At 34.2% G+C, this 19371-nt stretch overlaps 1 protein-coding gene across 1 annotated transcript; it reads right to left on the bottom strand.

Moving 5' to 3' along the window:
* Nucleotides 1–448: 448 nt before the first annotated feature.
* On the bottom strand, nt 449–19168 carry VN2R634 (vomeronasal 2 receptor 634). The gene is given in 6 exon segments (NM_001099581.1): nt 449–1353; nt 4244–4367; nt 5746–5964; nt 10137–10940; nt 14483–14774; nt 18924–19168. Coding segments are annotated over 6 exon segments (2589 nt in total).
* Nucleotides 19169–19371: the final 203 nt, after the last annotated feature.

The raw sequence follows: 19371 nt of genomic DNA, 5'->3' as shown, positions 1-19371 counted from the left end.
GGAGAGGAAAAGAAAATGATCTTTGTCTTTAAAGAATAATGCTTGGAAATTCACAAATAAGATATTATTTAAAAAAAAAAAGATACCTTTGCATCAGAATCCTAGATTTGTTTTTCCAGCATATGAAACATGGTAGTTACAAAATGAAAAATTCAAAACTAGATGCTTATTATAATTATTTATTGATTTTTATGAGACAACATATCCTCATCTCTATGTTAAGCTTCTGTTCTATAGTTTGTATTTTATATAATTACTCCATTAATTCTACCTCTATTCAGAAATCAAGCAATAGGACTTTCTTCAAAATACCTTTCAGTCTAGTACACAAGAAAGATGATAAAAGAAAAAACTGGTATGAAAGCTAGAGTATTTCAAATCATTCATTAAGAAGGCAGGAGCTACTTCTTGAAGACTTGTGAGGAAGAGCTTGATAACAAATTGTTCCTCAGTGATCAGCTTTGTTTTTCGTTATCTTCAGGGTGTTCCTGTCTGAACACAGAAGGATCACATAGCATTTGGGAGCAAAGATACAGGTGAGAATTCCAGCACTAGAGACCAGGATGGAAAAGATCTCCATGGCCACCATGGTCTTCCCTTTGGTGCTCTGATATGCTGGCAAGAAGGAAATCCAGACACTGCAAAACACCAGCATGCTGAATGTCAGGTACTTGGCTTCATTGAAAGTGTCTGGCAGATTCCTAGCCAGGAAAGCCAATGTAAAGCTGACCAAGGCCAGGAAGCCCATGTAGCCAAGGACACAGTAGAAGGTCACAAGAGAGCCCTCATTACACTGAATGACAATTGAGGAAAACTCAGAGTATATATCCATCTCAAGGAATGGGGGATATGTCCCCAGCCAGATGCCACAGAGACACATCTGGATAAGTGTACAAATGAAAATCAGAAAATAAGATACTGATGTTCCCAACCACCTCCTGAGCTTGCTACCTGGCTTAGTGGCCCTAAAGGCCAGAACCACAGTGATGGTTTTGGCCAAGATGGAAGCAATAGCCACTGTGAATACAATGGCAAATGTGGTTTGTCTTAAGATGCAGATGGCTGGTGTAGGACGACCGATGAAGAGTAAGGAAGAAAGGAAGCAAAGGGAGAGAGCAGTGAGCAGAATGTAGCTAAGACTGCGATTATTGGCTTTAACTATGGGGGTGTCTCTGTGCATCACAAACACTCCAAGGACAAAGGTTGTGAGAATGGAGAAGCAGAGAGCTGCAGAGGCCAGAATCATTCCCAGAGTCTCTTCATAAGCCAGATAAGTTACTATCTTGGGCAGGCATCTGTCTTTCTCCTTGCTGGGGTACTGATCTTCAGGGCACTGCATGCACTCTATTGCATCTGGAAATACAACAAAAATGAATCTCATGTTATTTATAGAGAGCATAGTTTTCTCTACTTGTGGTTAAAAAGTGATTAATTATTGATTCCCTGTTGTGAAGATTAAATGAACTCCCTGGATCATGAAGATTAAATTAAATCTCCTTTGCCCATTTATAGATTTAATCAACAAAAGCATATACATGCCACTCACACTTGAGGGGGGAAGGTCTGTGACCCACGTGTGCGATAGTGGTTGACAAATCTGAATCTATTGACTGCCCCTTGTGCAGTCCTAAGCAAAGTTTTAGTAGTAATTGGTAAACTTAAAATGGAAGGAAGTCACAGGAAGTGATGAAAAGGAATTATTTATAAAAATGCCAAGAACTTCCTGTGAAGAGGATCTCTGATCTTTTGTCTTCAACTTGAGTTTGGATCAGCTCTGACTGAAGAAGTCTTTTTGGTCTTTAGTTTTTGACTTGAGCTTAGAAGTGCTCAGGTTTGAGATCTCAGAGTGCATCCCTTTAGACTGACATAGGGTCAGTAAAAAGTCTGACTCATTTCCTGGATTTTCTGATGGGACTAGCCTCAGGAGAGACCTATCCTTTGAGAGAGGCCCCCTGCATCTGCAGATTAGATCAAAGTTGAGACCACTCTGGCTAATGGCTAATTAGCTCTGATAGTTTTCATAAATAGTTTGATTTTTTAAATTCAAAACTATGTTATAGAAATATATTCAAAATTTTATGAATTTATTATCTATTTCAAATATGTCTGTCTTCATAATTTCCACTCTTCAGGATCATATATATATATATATATATATATATATATATATATATATATATATATAAGCATTATTTCAGTATCAGGCACTCTTACTGTCACCAAGTATGTTTCTTATGAATGTACATAAATATCTAATTCTTTACAATATGTTATGAGAATTATTAATAGATTGTATACTTATGCTATGATTAAATAATAGATGCCCAAATGTCTGACTGTGCTGGTTTTAAGAATTGATACCTTTGTGTGCAAAGTTGTATTGATAAAGTAAAATTCTGAGGGTAAACTATTTGCAGGTGACTGATAGAAGGCAGGAAGCTAACAGTAATAGGTGAATAATAGCTGGTGAATTGATAAACAAAGTGTAATTAATAAGCTATTAGTTGTTAACTATTCACTGATTTTTGATGGAGGACTGGAGGCAATTGTTCTCATCAAACTGAAGCCGTGATTGATACAGCTAAATCTGTCAGGGCCAAGCTGGTTTCAATCTGGGCATGAATGGCTGGAGGCAGTTTAATCTAACATGAATTTATTATAGAGGTATAAAAAGAAAGCAGGAATTAGGAATATGCTGGGATATCTATAAGGCCCTAATACTACATTTTTGCCTAAACAAAACCTCAACTGCTCCTCCTGGAGCTTCTTCTTTGTCTACTAATGTAGACACTACAATGAGCTATACTCAGCTGCCTGACGATTCAATTCTGTCTTACTACCTCATAGTAATTTGTACAGTCTACTTAAATAAATTCATGAAACTCCAACAGTCAATTTCTCCCCCACTAAATGGAACTCCTGTGTGTGAGTCAACTTCAAAGACAGCTCTGCCTCTGAGAGCTTTGCCAGACAAGCTCTCTGCCTCCCCCTGGACTTCTTCTCAAGAGTATGCCTCAAATTTCTACCTCTTTCTCAGAATTGCTAAGAGAAAAAAACTCCTCAGCCATTAAGCTTTTTCATAAAAAAACTGGAATGTTTTCTTCATCTGTTTTGAATTTTTTTCTTTCTTTCCAACAGCCATCAACTTTCTTTCAGAGCAAGAGATCAGACCAGCCACTCCTCTTCCCTTTGACTGCCAGAGAACCAGGAGCCCAGAATTCTTTTTTATTGAACTTTTATGCCATTTCCTTAAAGGGCCAGAATAAGGACTTCTCAGCTAAGTTTCTGAAAGGGAACAGTTTAAACATGGACAAACTCTATTTTTTAATCTATAAATTTCTCTTAATAAAAATAAATTAATTTTTATATTAATACCTATCAAAATGGATTTTCATTTAACCTCATAAGATGATGGCAAAGAGTAAAATTTGGAGATATACAAGAGGAAGTGTAGAGAAAAAGAAATTTGACTAAATAGCATTGATGACATGTAACCCTTTGTGATTCAAAAATGGAATTTCCCCACTCACAGTCTCCATTTCATTTGAATAGTAACACCATGTGATTAATAATCTTTTAACTACCTTTTTCCTACTAAGAAAGGGAGGCAGTCATAGATTCTTAGTATGTTAGACCTTCATTATTTTATACAAGCATAGCAACCAAGAATAAAAAAATATAAGAAAAGAAAATATCATAAAATATGGCTCTCATTTTTATATACTGTGTTCTGCTTAAGCACTACAAATGAATTGATCTTTTTCAAAATTAGATAATACCAATAGAAATCTAAACAATACTAAGTGTTTAATGGGATTTTTAAAAATTGCTTAGTATAATTAACACTATTTATTTAAAATAATTTGACCATAATTTACAAAAGATTTTTAAATATAAAGGCTATTTAATAGATACCATGTCAATACATTAATATAAATCTGCTATAATATATTCACTTGTATTCTGAAACCTCAGAATAATTTTTCTTTTTTATTTATAAGTAAAGAACAAATGGAATGTAAGTTTGAGGAAAATATGATGATATAATTTTCAAGGTCTAAGATGTTGTGAATTGAATTTTTTTCTATTTGAGGTAAATATTTTAAGTATACCATATAAAATATTTCCATATTATTATGGTAAGAAAAAAATCATCAGGATAAGTCATAGGACTAAAATTAAATAAAAATCAATGAATTCAATATCTATAATTTGGGATAACTCTTTCTCTTTAGGCAAGTACCTGTTTCATTGGAAATCTTCCCATCAGGGCATAGGGTACAGTCAAAGCAACAGATGGGCTGGCCTTCAAGAGACTGTTTCCTGTAACCAGGGCTACAGGCCACACTGCATATAGAAGTTGGAATCTGAATTTCCAAAAAAAAAGTGAAATAAATATTATTATAATAATGATTGATGAAACATAGATTCATTGAGGCAATGATGAGGTAGACATTTAGAATAATATATCTGAAGTTTAGAAGTGCAAGGATGATATATTTCTGAATGAAACTTCCAATTTTTCATCTTCTCTACCATATCATCTTTTCCTAAAGACATGAATATGGACAGAATCTCGAGAACATTCAATGGAGCTCCTCCATATTTAAAAATACCAATGGGTAGATGTCATTGTTTCAACCAAATATATGGCAGTATATCTCTAAATTACAGTTCATTTCATACAAGAAATATTGAAGTAATTCTTTGGACACTGAAGGAGGAATATTTCTTTATATCTTTGTTCACTAGACAAGATTTATTCTTTGTATTTGAATACGGAATCCTGAATTTTTCTGGGAGTCATAAGTTTAGAGAGTTTATAATAAAATGAACTGATTAAATACTTCAGTTTGATTTAATCTTCTTCATTATAAGAATCAAGTGAAGTTGATTCAAATGGTTGTTCTTGTTTCTTTATTCTGACATTTGGAGTTTCATTTGAATCTCTGCTGATTCATAGAATGTGGGATTTATGATTTTCCATAGACAAATGAAATTGAATCTTTATATAAGTTCTATATAAGAAGAGAAAATAACCACAAGATTTTAATTTGTTGATCAGACATTTTTCATTTGTGGTGAATTTTTCAAAAACTTATCTGTTACTTTCTTGGCAAACATCCTGGAGTGGTTTACCATTTCCTTCTCCAAAAGATTTTTAAAAAATTAAGGTAAAATAATTAAGTGATTCCCCCAGAGTCATAGAGCTAGTGAGAATTTGAAGTCACATGTGAACTGGAGAAAAGGATTCTCCCAGACTCCAGACACTTCCCATTATGCAAGCATATTTTAATTAATAACAAATAAAAGTAGCCATGGACATTCTTGGGAACAAAATTTCATGATAAAATATTTCTCTAGTTGTAGGAATTCCTATCTAAGCTACCCTTTGGTGTTCTAGGTCTCTTTCCAGGGTAAAAAATTTCCACTCTCTCTCTCTCTCTCTCTCTCTCTCTCTCTCTCTCTCTCTCTCTCTCTCTCTCTCTCTCTCTCTCTTGTTATTCAAACATACCCACTTAATTCAAGTTGTTCATCATACAATGAATTAAAATCATTATATAAACTAATTGAAAAGAATTTGAAAAGACTATTGGGAAACGTGAATCAGAGAAATCAATTTTCTGAATTACTGAGAGCAGGAGAAAAGTTCATGATTCAGGCCTGTCCTAGGCATTCCCACCATTTTCAGGGATGTTTTTAGGTCCGATGTAGAGTCAACAGTATTGTTCACTTGAGTCTTACCTGAGGGAAATCTTCTGGCCAATCTATGTCCTCTTCATTAATACTTAACACTTTTTCCTGAGGAATCACTTCTCCAACTTTCACCTCTACTGAAAATCTACCAGGAAATGATTTAAAATTGAGGATATTGTATGCCTCAGTAGTCATGGAGGTTCCACTCCCGCATAACTCATCTTTGAATCCATAGACAGGATCGACACACTTCAGAAAATGGTGGAGCTGAAGGTAAGGACAAAGTTTGTTACTTCTTGGGGAAAGAAAGGTTTCTTCACTCTCCTAAGTCTTCATAATCATCACAACAAGGGCTATGTGTTTGAGGATTACAAAAGTTCTCATTCGCTTTTTGAAAATTCTTCCAACTGTACTTTACTTAGCACTTTGTACTCCTTGTCTCATTTTTTTCCTATCAAGTCATAGGTGACAGAAGAGTAATGTCCTAGATATGTTCTAGATAATGATCAAACTTCAAAATTTTATCTTCCCTCCACCAAATCATGAATTTCTTTTCAACATCTCTGATACCTGCATTCCAAGATCTTTTGTAAATCTGCATTCACAATTTATTGCTTTCAAATAGCAGAAGTCTTTTAAGTTAGAAGAAAGTTTATGTTCTATAGAACATTTGATGAGGTATATTTAGAATTAAAGGATCATTTTGAATTCATACTTCAGAAATTCAAAGTAAAGATGAAAAAGGGAATGCAATTAATTAAAAGAGTAAACAATTCCAAAAAGTTTGATGAAACAAAATAATGGAAAATATTACATTGGAAGAGAATTAGAAAGAGGCTATTGCATTATGAGTAATTATAAAAAATGAAACATTACCACATGTTGAGGGAGATTTGAGAAACAATGATTTTAAGAATACCAAGAAAATCATTTTGGCAGAAAGTGAGAAGACAAATAGAGAAAATAATTTATATAGAAGAGACACTCAATAAAGAATTTTTGCAGTGGAAAGGAAAAAAAATGGGTAGGCAAAAAGTGATCCTCAGAGAATATTAGGGAATGGAATAAAAGAAAATAAAAGACATGCAAATGAATAGAAAACAGAATTTTAAGGAGAGTATAGGACAAAAAAGATAAGAAGGATTATTAAGGAAATATAATGAAAATAGTCAGTGTTAGTAATTATGAATATAAGTGTAAATAGGATGGACACACCTATAAATGGAATCAGAGCAGAATGCATAAGAAATCAAAATGGAAAAATATTAGGGACATTAAAATACATCAAAGGGAACCAAGAAAAAAATATATATATGTTTATATAAAATTAACAGCTTGATCTTCTGGTAAAACTTCATTATTTTTTAACCCATACCTTCCATCTAAAAATTAGTTCTTTGTATTGGTTCCAAGGTAGAAGAATGGTAAGGGCTAGGCAATGGGACTCAAGTGACTTGCCCAGGGTCAAACAGCTAAGACATATATAAATCCAGATTTGACTAAGGATCTCCTATATCTAGACATGGCTTTCAATCCACTGAACCAACCATATGTCACCCTAAAGATTTATTTTCTGAAAAACATACATAGGCTACAACAGAGACAAAATAAAAGACATACTTCAATTGATAAATGGTCAGAAAATACAAACTGGCCATTTTAAGAAGAAGAAATCAATAATAAAATGCTCTATTAGTATGTAAAACTTGGAAAAAATATTGAAACAACTCAGGTATAGCAACTTTTATAAAAGAAATGACAAAAGCTGAATATTATAAGGGAAAAAATTCAGATTATTTGTGGAGTAATGAACATCTCCCTTCACTCTACAGAAAAATGTGGAACTATGCCCAAAGGACATAAATTATAGGTAAACCTTGACTCAGCAAAAATAATACTAGAAATACGTGCAAAGAAAATGGAACAGGACCTCTGTTTACAAAAGTATTTATAGCTGCTCTTTTCCTGTTGACAAAGAATTAAAAATTGAGGGAATGTTCATCAGTTGGGAAATGGTTGAATAAGCAATGCCATATATTCATCATGGAATATTATTGTGCTATGAGAAAGAACATTTAAGTTGCTTTAAGAAAAATTTGGCAAAGCTTTTATGAACTGAAAGAAAGTGAAGCAAGGACCAGGCCATAATTGTTCACAGTAACAAGAGTGTATCTATGATGATCAATTGTGAAATACTTGAATTCTCTGATCAATAACATAATCCAAGACAATTCTAAGGAATTATTAATGAAAACATACTAGGCACTATGGGAAAGATTTATGATCAACTTGTTCTGTAAAATGAAGTTTAATTTCCTCCCTTTTTTTCTTTTTTCTCTTTTTCTTTTGAGAGAGGACTAATATAGACATGTTTCCATGATTTCTCATGTAATTTTTAATCGTATTTCTTGCCTTCTCAGTGAATGGAAGAAGTGGTGAAAGGTAGAGTGAATTTCAAAGTCAAAATTAAAATTAAAAAATGTTGCATTTATATAAAATATTTTAAATTGTTAAAATGATATCGAGAAGAAAAAAACAGGAGATATCTGCAAATGATATAATGGAAACCAACCAGCTATTTCTCCAAAATTTCTTCCCTTGACACACTTCTAAATATAATATGCATATTTTTTTAAACTTTTAAACATTATTTTTATTTTGTCAATTTCAAACATTATTCATTGGATATAAAAATCATTTTCTTTTCCTCCCTCTCCTCCCGCCACCACTCCCATAGCCAATGCGCGATTCTACTGGGTATCACATGTTTCCATGTTTTTGGTATTTGCACTAGGATGTTAATTTAGAATCTGTAGCTCCAATCACATCCCCTCAGCCCCTGCTGTCAAGCAGTAGATATCTAGAAATAATACACTGTAAACCAACCAGCTATTTCTCCAAAATTTCTTCCCTTGACACACTTCTAAATTTAATTTGAATTATTAACATTTTCTCCATCACTTTCTTAAATTCTAACAATAAAAATAATACGTCAAGACCTAAAATACAATTCCTAAAAAAGAAAAAGAGAATGTATTCTATAAGTTTTCCAGGATTCCAAGACAAGTGTGCTTGTCTAGAGTTAGCAGGGGCAGTTCTATTTTAATAATAGTAGTTGTATCAATAAATGTTATAGTGTTATAGTATTAGCAGTAATTATCATAACTGTAGCCTTAGTCATACTTGCAGTAGGTGGGATTGCAATTTTAGTCAGCATATATTTGTTGTTAATGTTAAAATAAAATTGATCAATGAGATATTCTATATAAGCATCATGTGATTTCTAGGATTATGATTGAGGCCAGAATAAATAAACTAAATTGAAATTAATTTAATGGGATACTCCTAACACATGGACTCATATACTGAAAGATGTGTATAAGGAAGAACATCAACATGTCCACCAAGATTTTTGTAAAAGAAATGTTGTAAATGGTGATTATCTGACAAAATAACATTGTGCACTGGATGTCATATAATCACATAAAAAGGCATGAGATTAATAGGGATCAAAAGGGAATATTGAAAGCTCAGATAATTGCAATATAATATAATTAAAAGGAAACTAGTCATTGAATGCTGTTTATATTTGTTTATTTGGGTATATAATTTGGGGTTTCAGGTTATAAGATTATTCACTTACAAAAATGAATAATGTTGAAATACCCTTTCAGTGAGAATACATGCATGACCTAGATTGACTTTCTTGTCAGTGCCAAGAGAGGGGAGTGAAGAAAGGAGGGAAACAAAATGAATCATGTAACTTTAGAAAACTGAAGTATAATTTTGTTAAAATAAAGCAAATATAATACAAAAAAAAAGAGTGATATGAGTAGCCTGTGCTAAGTCCAAGGTACAGTGGAGATACCTAGGATGAATTAGGCCCACTGAGGAAAAGCAGACAGAAAACACATGCTTATAACTTTGCCTGAGACTCTTGGCAAGGACAGTCTTAGTTATAGCACAGCTGTTCTCTAGGCTGTAACTTAGATAAGAAATGATTCCTCCCCAGTATGGTAATCGACGAACCTTGAGTCCTTCCTTACTCTGAAGAGCAAAGAAATATTTGTAATATGATGTAAGAGTCAAACCTTCCTTTCCCTAAAGAATACAGAATAAATTAACTGTTTCTTTTTCTCAATTTGCTTACATTCGTAAAAGCAACCCTGATAACTTTCTTGTGTGAAGTCATGTCATAAACAGTTTTGTAGGGGAAAGCAACACCACCCAGGAATGTTGTAATGTTTAACATTTTATTCTCTTTAAAACTCTTCCTTTTGGACACTATAAATGGAGCTCATAGAGACCAAGCCTTCCGATCTGGTCCTTTCTTTGTTATCTCTATCATCTATCTCTCTCTATCTCTCTGCTTTCTCCCTCAAAGGTGGATCCCTGGCACTCTGCAAATAGTGCCCAGGACAGTGCAAGTGAATTGTTACCTTCCAAGAAAGAAGTGGGTTTGCTGCAAGTTCTGATACATCTTTTGCTTCAGTCTGAAGCATATGGTGGAGAGCACGAGCAAATAAATAAACTCCATTGTAGATATTAGAACTCTTTCCAATTATGATCTTATTCAAATATATAGGCGGAACATCTGCAAAGGATTTATTTTCATAACATCGTTCATGCACTATATCGACAGAACTTATTTCTGACAATCTACAATTAAAGACTATCTCCCAGAAAGACTTTAGGAAAATGTCCTCAGGGTTGACACGGGGATGCACACTTCTTAGAAAATCTGTGAAACCAGGAATCTCTTTTTCCAAATGAGAAAACATCAATGTACCGTGAAAATTGCTCAATATCATATTCTCAAAATATGCAGAAAAATCCCAGGATGAAGTGGTAATCAACATCTTCCCATGCAATTTATATACATTCAATAATTCAGAAATTTCACCAAGGGAGTTGGTGTTGCCATAGATGAAAATCACATTGGATGAGGACTGAAGAATTGTAGACAAGAGTTTAAATTCATCATGCTCCTTTTGAAAGAGTTCAGGAGCTCGTTCTGTAAAAGCCAGACACATACCATTCGAGGCCATCTCCTCTTTCAGATTCTTGAAGAATTGTTCCCCTGTCAGGTCATCTGAAATAACCAGCCCCACCCAAGTCCAGCCAAAATGTAGCATCAGTTGAACTGCTGCCAGGTGCAGAGTGGATTCCCTGCTGCCCAGCTGATAGACATATGGATACAGGACCTCATCAGACAGGACAAGATCAAACGAGCCATAGCTGAGCTATATGAATAGAAAGAAGAAATAACTAGAATGCAGATATAAACTGATTTCTGAGTCCCCCTTTAAAGTTTATCTCAAGTAATTGTCAGAGGTTTATACATAGATGTTATTGATAAATTCTTGTTCTTTGGATGGGATAGATCTGGATTGGGTGGGATAGATTGGATGGGATGGCTACAATTGACTAAAGAGATGACAGTTTTGTAAGTGGATTCAAATTTCATGTCACAAAATCACAGAATTTAAAAGTGAAATATTTTGAAACAGCTATTCATCTGTACTAAATCCATAATCCTTTCTCCCCTGTCCCTTAAACAATTACTCATTATCTTTTTGAAATTTTGTTCTGAAAAAATATCATTTCCTCAAAAAACACTCTTTTACTTATAGACAACATCTATATTAGTGATTCTTTTCTTACATTCATCATTTTAAAAATCAGCTTCTTTGGAACATCAACTCATTACTTCAAATTCTTTCATAGTGAAGCAAACAAAACAGACTCTATGTCTCTTGATAGAACTTATAAGTTAATGTTTGAGCATAGTTATAGCTCTCTCTAGATCATCTCATCACACTTTTTAACTTTATAAATCAAGTACTCCTTTAGCATTCTATGTCAAGGAGTCTATTCATGCAGGATAAGAAGGAGGAAATAAAGGCCCCAGATTTAATAATCACTAAGACCATGATAGTCCCCAGTCAACTGTGTATATGTACATCAAAATAACATGTGAAACCCTGAAAAGACTCAATAAGCCTTAGTATGAGTTGCTAGTTCCACCTGAAAATCCAGTACCCTTTTGGTGTCTGTCAACACTCACCTGTGGCTCCTAGGAGCTTTAGCATGCAAAGTGACCAAGTAACAGTAAAACCTTTTTTTACTGACAGTCTAAACCAGGTTGAGAGTAACTATCCATCCCCTCTCAAGTTAGTCAGATAGGATATGCCTATCTCATGGATAAGGCTGGTCTTTAGGGGTGTCAGCATGAAGAGACAGGCCCAACCAGCTCTTAAAGTCAGAACTTTCGTCTTCTCACTATCTGTTGCTGAGATTTTAAAATTAAGAAAACTAGTACAACTAGAGCATAGACAGGAATAAGAGAAAATCCTCCACCAGCCTGTGAGGCCTGGCCTCAACTTAAAAGCTGATTTTTGTGAGTCTCTAAAACCTCATTTAGGGAACCCCTATGCTCTCTTCCATGATAACTCTCCAATCCAAACTGGTTACTAAAAGTTATATTTATTTGAATATCACAGTCAGATAAGAGGACTATCATTTCAGGGGACATAGAGGGAGATGAACTTCAGGAAAGCCAGTCAACTATAGATAGTCCTTATTGGACCCCTGCTGTGGGACTAAGACTGTGGGAAGGCTTATCCCTCAGGAGGGTCCGTGATTACCTGCTCTGCATTATCTGCAACATTAATCTATAGAGAAGATGTCAAATCAGGCCAGCATAAGGGACCCATTTCTCAGGAACCCTATTTTTCAAATAATAGCATCTTGGCCAGAGCATCTCTCTCCTTTTACCTCACTGGCAGCCATATTCCCTCTCTCCCTTCAACTCTTCCATTTCCTGCTCTAAAACCTTCAGTATATGTTGTTCTTCAATCCCACTCATTTTTCTCTATAAATATTACAGTTTTTTGCAGAGCCAGCTAGTTTTTCCACCCTATTTTGTCAAGAATTTGGGTATAAGTCAGTTACAGCTGTCAGGGAAGTTTCAGAGAAATCAGGCCTATATATATTTCAAAAGTCTGTGTGACTGTGGAAAGCAGCCATTTTGAGAGCAATGTGGAGTGCAAGTAATCTGCCTAGCAACAACAAAGCCAAAATAAACCACTCCTTCTGAAGGGAGGAGGTGACACTTAAAGAGCCAGATTTGAAAAACATATTTTCCATTGCAAAAGGCTTTTCAAGATACAAGATGGCAAAGAAACTATTGCTTTTCATTGGTTATCTAACCTTGATTGGACATTTCTTTTATATGGTTTACAACTCATTTTTTGTCAAGATTCCAGATTACATTTCTTTTCTCCTTAACATCTTTGAAAGCTTTCAACGGCAGAACATAAGGGTAAATCATTTGATTTCATTCATTCCCACATATCCTGGAGCCTTATTCCTCTTAATCCAATAATACTATGACCTAAAAAGAAGCTGTGCATCTAATTTATGGGAAAAAAGCAAAAGACAATGAGATGGCTGTGATGATTTTATCCATCAGGGAGATGACCCAACTAAACCAGATGATTAAGCAACTGACTGATGAGAAACAAAGTGACAAATATATTACACAAGTAAGTGAAAAGCTGAACCTTCAGAATGGGATGATGAGAACAATTTATCCCAAAGGCCATGAAAACAGCTAAAAGAGTAGCTTTTATGTAAAGATGAACCAAAATAATTTATTAATATATCATAATTAGTATGCCCATTTTCTGACCTAATGGAATAATAAAACTACATAAAATATTGATATTTTTATTTTTTGTGATTAAATTTTCTTGATCCCTACTTGTTTGTATGATGGATGTCACATGACAATACATAATCAATATGATTTGAATGGAATTGTATTGATTCATCTTTGGGTAATTATTCATGGATTTCTGTGATCAAGACTATTGAAAGAAATGTTAATTTCTACCACTACTCTTCATAGGAAACTGCTCAAAAAAAGGAATGATGGATCATCATGATCGTTAAAGAATCAAAACTGTGAGACTACCAAGAATAATGTAAAGAAGTCATGGCATGACTACGTTGTGGGAGAGAAACTTCAGAGAATTTCTGAAATGTATAATTTCTTACTTTCCTCATGCAAAGACGCATATTCCTTGCCTACTGAGTGATGGATTTGGGCAAGCAAGTATATAGTATTCTGCTTTTGCAGAATACCAGGTATTAATTGTCTTTCATTGTCCTGATGACTCTATATCCAGAATACTCAGGGGGTTTTTCTACTTCTCCATAATATTCTCTGAGGATCCACTTAGAAAATTCAAATCAGATATTTCATATTTATTCCTCAGAAATAAGATCAGTTGAATAGATAAACAATTTATATCTAAAGAATATGTAACATATTTGACAACTTGGGCCCAGATTAAAGAGGAGAACAAATCCTCTCTATACTTCTTATATGTAGGCAAATGTTCAAATTAATTGCACAATGAATAGGAATATACAAATAACACTGGCAATTTTCTGTTGTGCTGTTGTGAGAGGAAAAAAAATCATTCCCCCTAAACTGAGAGGATAGGATTATTGCTTGGGAAGATGTTTATTTGATTCAAAATCATCACTCCAAAGAAATAATGCAATATAGCATCACTTCAATTAAAGAACAGAGGGAGTTCCTTCATGGAAGGTACTTTTCCCTCATTTTATAGTTCCGATATCAAGTGTGTTCCTAGAGCTTCTTGATGAATGTAAATTGACTGAATGGTACCATTACAGATTATATAAAGTATTGGCTACTTTAAACACAGAGATCATATGGGTTGAAAATGGGCAACAGTATTGTCTTACTTACCTGTGGGACTTTATATACACTTAACAAGGTAGCCATGGCTATGGATAGTTTAGATGACATCCCTCCAATGGCAATCACAGATTTATGCTGCCTGTCACAGCTATAGTTAGGGATAGTTGGACCCTTCCTAGATAACCATATCAAAGAACTCTCCACAGCCAAGTGACTTTGATGGAAGTTATTGAGTAACTGGTATCCCAGAGTTACATTAGGCAGGAGATGGGGGTCCTTGTTGATCTCATCCACAGCAAATTGGACAGTGAGAAAATGTTGGTAATGTTTGAGCATGACCCTAATGTGACAAGAATAAAGTAAGAACCAGGTCAAAATTGGCATTCACAGGAATACTAAGGTATCATAATCTATAAATCATGGGTCTTTAGCTGAATATTTCACATACTATTGGTAAAACAGGACTGACACTTAAACGGAAGTTACTGAGTGAAAAATAAAGAGATGTAACTGGAAAAGTTTACACATTGGTTGAGATTATGAGTGTGCAAGGGAGTGTATATTCCTTTTCCTCAGACACTGGAATCAATGAAGAAAGGATAGACAACTGTGAGAATATTATGTTGGCAGTGGACTGGGAGGAATAGGAAATAAAACTAATGGGTTCTGTTTTCCGAATATTTTAAGGCAATGACAACAGATAAAGATGAGAAGAATAATGAGATACTGGAAGTTTTGAAAGACAAGTGAATACTTAGAAGAGCTACTGTGAAAAGAAGAATAAGAAATCACCCATAGCAGTATATAACAATACACATGTAGATATTACAGTGAAATCAGTCTCCCAGGTTTGTGATTTTCTCACTTTTTTAAATAGTATCTGATTAAAAGAAGAAGAAACAGTTGCCAAGAATAATCTGGGGTAGGTGATTGACAATATTTATATAAGAGGTTGGTGTTGTTTGAGAAGTCATGCTATGACAAAAATTCCACAGTGGAAAAGAAGTCACTTGTGCCTTCCTCTGATTTTGTCCATCATGTAATATTTACTCATTAGTTGGCAAAATACATTTTTCTGTGCCAAACACAATTCTTGTAGCTACAAATCTAAATATAAAAATTAAAGCCTAATGTGGATTTTTACTCATATTTGATTCATAGGAAATAACTTATATACATAAATATACCCATGTAATAAAATTAGAGACAGAAAAATGCTTATAAAGAATTTTCAGGAATTGTCTTACAATAACTTGAAGACTCGAAGTAAAATCCTTATAGTAAGTAGTACATATCATTTGCTTTAAAGGAAGAAAAATATTTTTAGTGGCAGAGTAGACATTAGAGTATCTTTCAGACAGCCTTTGTTAAGATAGCATGAAAGAGTTGTGATTTCAGGAATGAAAGAAAGCAAGTAAATCAGTTTAGACCCAATGTCAATAACTGGTAAATTATCACAGAGCAATAAACTTTCAAAGGAAAAGTAGTTTTGAGTCAGAGCCTGAAAAGCTCTAAAATTGCAACAGATGAGCTCTCATTTGACTTTGTAGGCCATAATCAGCCATTGATGTTCCTTTGTCACTGAAGCCAAGGAATAACATTTGCACAAACTCTTATATTATCAAACATTATTACAGAAGCTTTGTGAAGATCCAAACATTCTTACCAAAAACAAATCTTTCCAAGAGACAGTCAGGTCTTCTGCTTTCAATTAAGGTTCAGGACTCCATAATCACTATAAGAAATTCATTTAATATTTAATTCACTTAAATTATTAGGAATTATATTGACCCGAATTTACATTCATTCTTTTATTAAAGTCTTCTACCTCTGTGCCTTCTGAAAATAGGATGTATTACACTCTTGTACTTCACCAAGCCCTTAGAAAAATGTGACTTAAGTTCTGGCATTAGGGGGACATATTGATTGAAAAGACTGGGGTCCTTCCCATTATAAATAGAAGAATGGTCCGTAACTAACATTGAAGATAAAGAAAAGAAAATCCTGACAGTTCTTAGTTTAAAGATATGCTTTTGTCATCACAAAATCTAATGAGATTGCTGAATCTTTACAGTTGTATGTTCAGAATAAAGACAAGATGGAGGAATTCTGGCAGAAAAAGACGAAAATTATCAGGGATGTCTAACCAAGAGAAGGAATAAAGTAAAGGAGATTTTTGAAGGTAGAATTTGAGGAGCCATAATAGCTAACTTTGTCATATTATTTAACACAACTTTGAGGTCAAGTTCATTTTCTTAATCCACTCCTCATGACCTGCACATACATAGTACAATGGAATGAAATGGCCATATAGTTTATATTTCCTGGGCCTAGAAGTGGTAAAAACTCAATAGAGTTGAGGAATTTTTTCAGGCATAGCACTTGTGGTCATTTAAAACTTAATTTATTTGGAATTTTATTTATATTTTGCCATTATATTATAATGCTAAAACTCCAATAAAAAATCACTTTCATTAAGTTGCCTAAAAGGCATAAAGCTTGTAGGGAAAGATAAACATTTTGTACTTTTTCACTGCTAAATTTCTTTCAGGCAGATAAGAATTGAAGTTATAGGTTGGATAAAATTTTAGAGGGATTATAGAATTCTGAGTTAGTTCTCTTTTCTGGTGCCTTAATAAGTTAATGATAGATTATATTTCTAGTTTATTATGTTAGAAACAGAGACTACCTCAGGCAAAATTAATCCAAACTGAGGATAAATAAATGATCCCCAAAATGTCTTCATCATTATGTGTCTGATAAGAAATCTGTCTTTCTATACTTGGGACCTTTTCTCAAATAAGGATATTCTTGGGGATTGTAAACCTTAAAATTTCTTAGACTTATAAATGTTGGAAATTTCACCATTGGGAAATTTCATACTTGAAAAATTTCCTATTGATAGTGGGAACTCTATTGGAATGTGAACCCCATTGGCATGGGAGGTTCCATGAAAATACAAAAGGCCCAAGCCCTTAGATAGCTGAGGCAAAGGAAAGAGATCAGTCCATATCACTCACGTGACCCTTAGATAGCTGAGGCAAAGAAAAGAGATCAGTCCATATCACTCATGTGACCCTTAGATAGCTGAGGCAAAGAAAAGAGATCAGTCCATATCACTCACGTGACCCTTAGATAGCTGAGGCAAAGAAAAGAGATCAGTCCATATCACTCACGTGACTTGGTCCAAGTCACGACCTTTTGGCCCAGCCTAAACAGAAGGGGTATTTAAGCCCTATTCCCTTCTCTCCCCTTTCTCTCTCCCTCTCTCTCTCTATCTCTAATTCCTTTCTTCCTCCTGTTTGTAATTAAACTCTATAAAAGGTTGACTGCTGACTTGAGTTTTCATTTAGGAATTACATAGCTGAATTCCTTGGTGACCTTAAATTAATATATATCAGTCTTTTAAAGTGATTTCCTTGTCACATTGGTCAACTCTCAAAGCACCACCTGTCAGAGCCAAAACCTCTCCAACCAACCACACCCCAGTCCTCAGACCCCTCTATCTTTAAGGACACCATCCAAGTTCCCTCCCCTCAGTTCTCACATCTACCAATCACTGTCCATGTCTTCCCTGTGCCAATGGTGGCTCTAGCTTAACCCAGGACCACCCAGAGGTCTGTGGCTTTGCACATGTCTGTTGAAGGTCATATTCTCAAATAATTAAATCTTGATCCTTTGCTGCAGCCCTTCCTAAATCCAGTTAGGACTGAGTGGGGTGGAAATTGTATTTTCCAAGACCTGGTTCTGTCATTCCAAGTATCTCTATTGTATCAATTCTAAAATCAATCATGACTCAAAGAACTTCCTGTTCTATGCTTAAGCATAGGTCAAAGCTCTTTCCATTGTTCAGCAAAAGGTTTCTGTCCTAAAGTAATCTTAAGAAGGGAGGGGGAGGAACCTCCCATGCCAATGGGGTTCACATTCCAATAGAGTTCCCACTATCAATAGGAAATTTTTCAAGTATGAAATTTCCTAATGGTGAAATTTCAACATTTATAAGTCTAAGAAATTTTAAGGTTTACAGGATCCTAATTTTTCCACTTGATCCCAACACTGAGTGTGTTCCCTCCTGCTACGTCTCCCTAATCATTGACCTCAATGAGTTTCTTCTATCCATGGTGAAAAAGTTTTCACTAAATTACCACATAGTATATATATATATATATATATATATATATATATATATATATATATATATATATATATATATATATATATATATATATATATATATATATATATATATATATATATATATACACACACATATACTTTCTGTCTGCCTGCACAATACACAATGAAAAAATGTATAATTTTTCCAGCTTCCTAAATACCATTTTTCTTATAACATATGAATTCAAATCATTTCTTTAGCCAAAGTTGTGAGGGCAGGTAAAACACAATTACATCCACAATGCTAGTTAGTCTGGAATATGAATGACGACATTTCACCAATGAGAAAAATAACATAGAATTAACAACTTACTCTGAATGTACCATTACCCAGGCTGGAGAATATTTGAAAGAATCCTTGACCATTTTATAATCGCTCTTTACATACAGGGAGAGGAAGGCCCCTATTACTATGTCTCCTTCCTTTGTATATGTGGGGCTGTAATCTCTTTTTAACTGACAAGGATGCTGCCCCATCTTATATTCAGGAAAAGAAAACTGAAAAATCAGGAACACAAATAATCTAGAGAAAAATATTTGCAATTTCCCAAAACCCATTTCCAAATTCCAAAATCTATAATGTTAAAGAGTAGAGAAGTCCAATACTATTGGGGGCCTTTTAAATCAATTTAAAGACACATCCTGTGTTTCTAAAAAATTAGCTTTTCTAATAATTTTTTAAAACTGTTCTATTTTGAACAGTCCCTCTTATTTGGGAAATTCTAATAGGAGACATGTCACAGGCCTCTGTTTAGGGTAAA

Source organism: Monodelphis domestica, chromosome 6, assembly GCF_027887165.1.
Source record: "Monodelphis domestica isolate mMonDom1 chromosome 6, mMonDom1.pri, whole genome shotgun sequence".
Classification (NCBI taxonomy): Eukaryota; Metazoa; Chordata; class Mammalia; order Didelphimorphia; family Didelphidae; genus Monodelphis; species Monodelphis domestica.
This window is presented reverse-complemented; position numbering and strand designations above follow the sequence as displayed.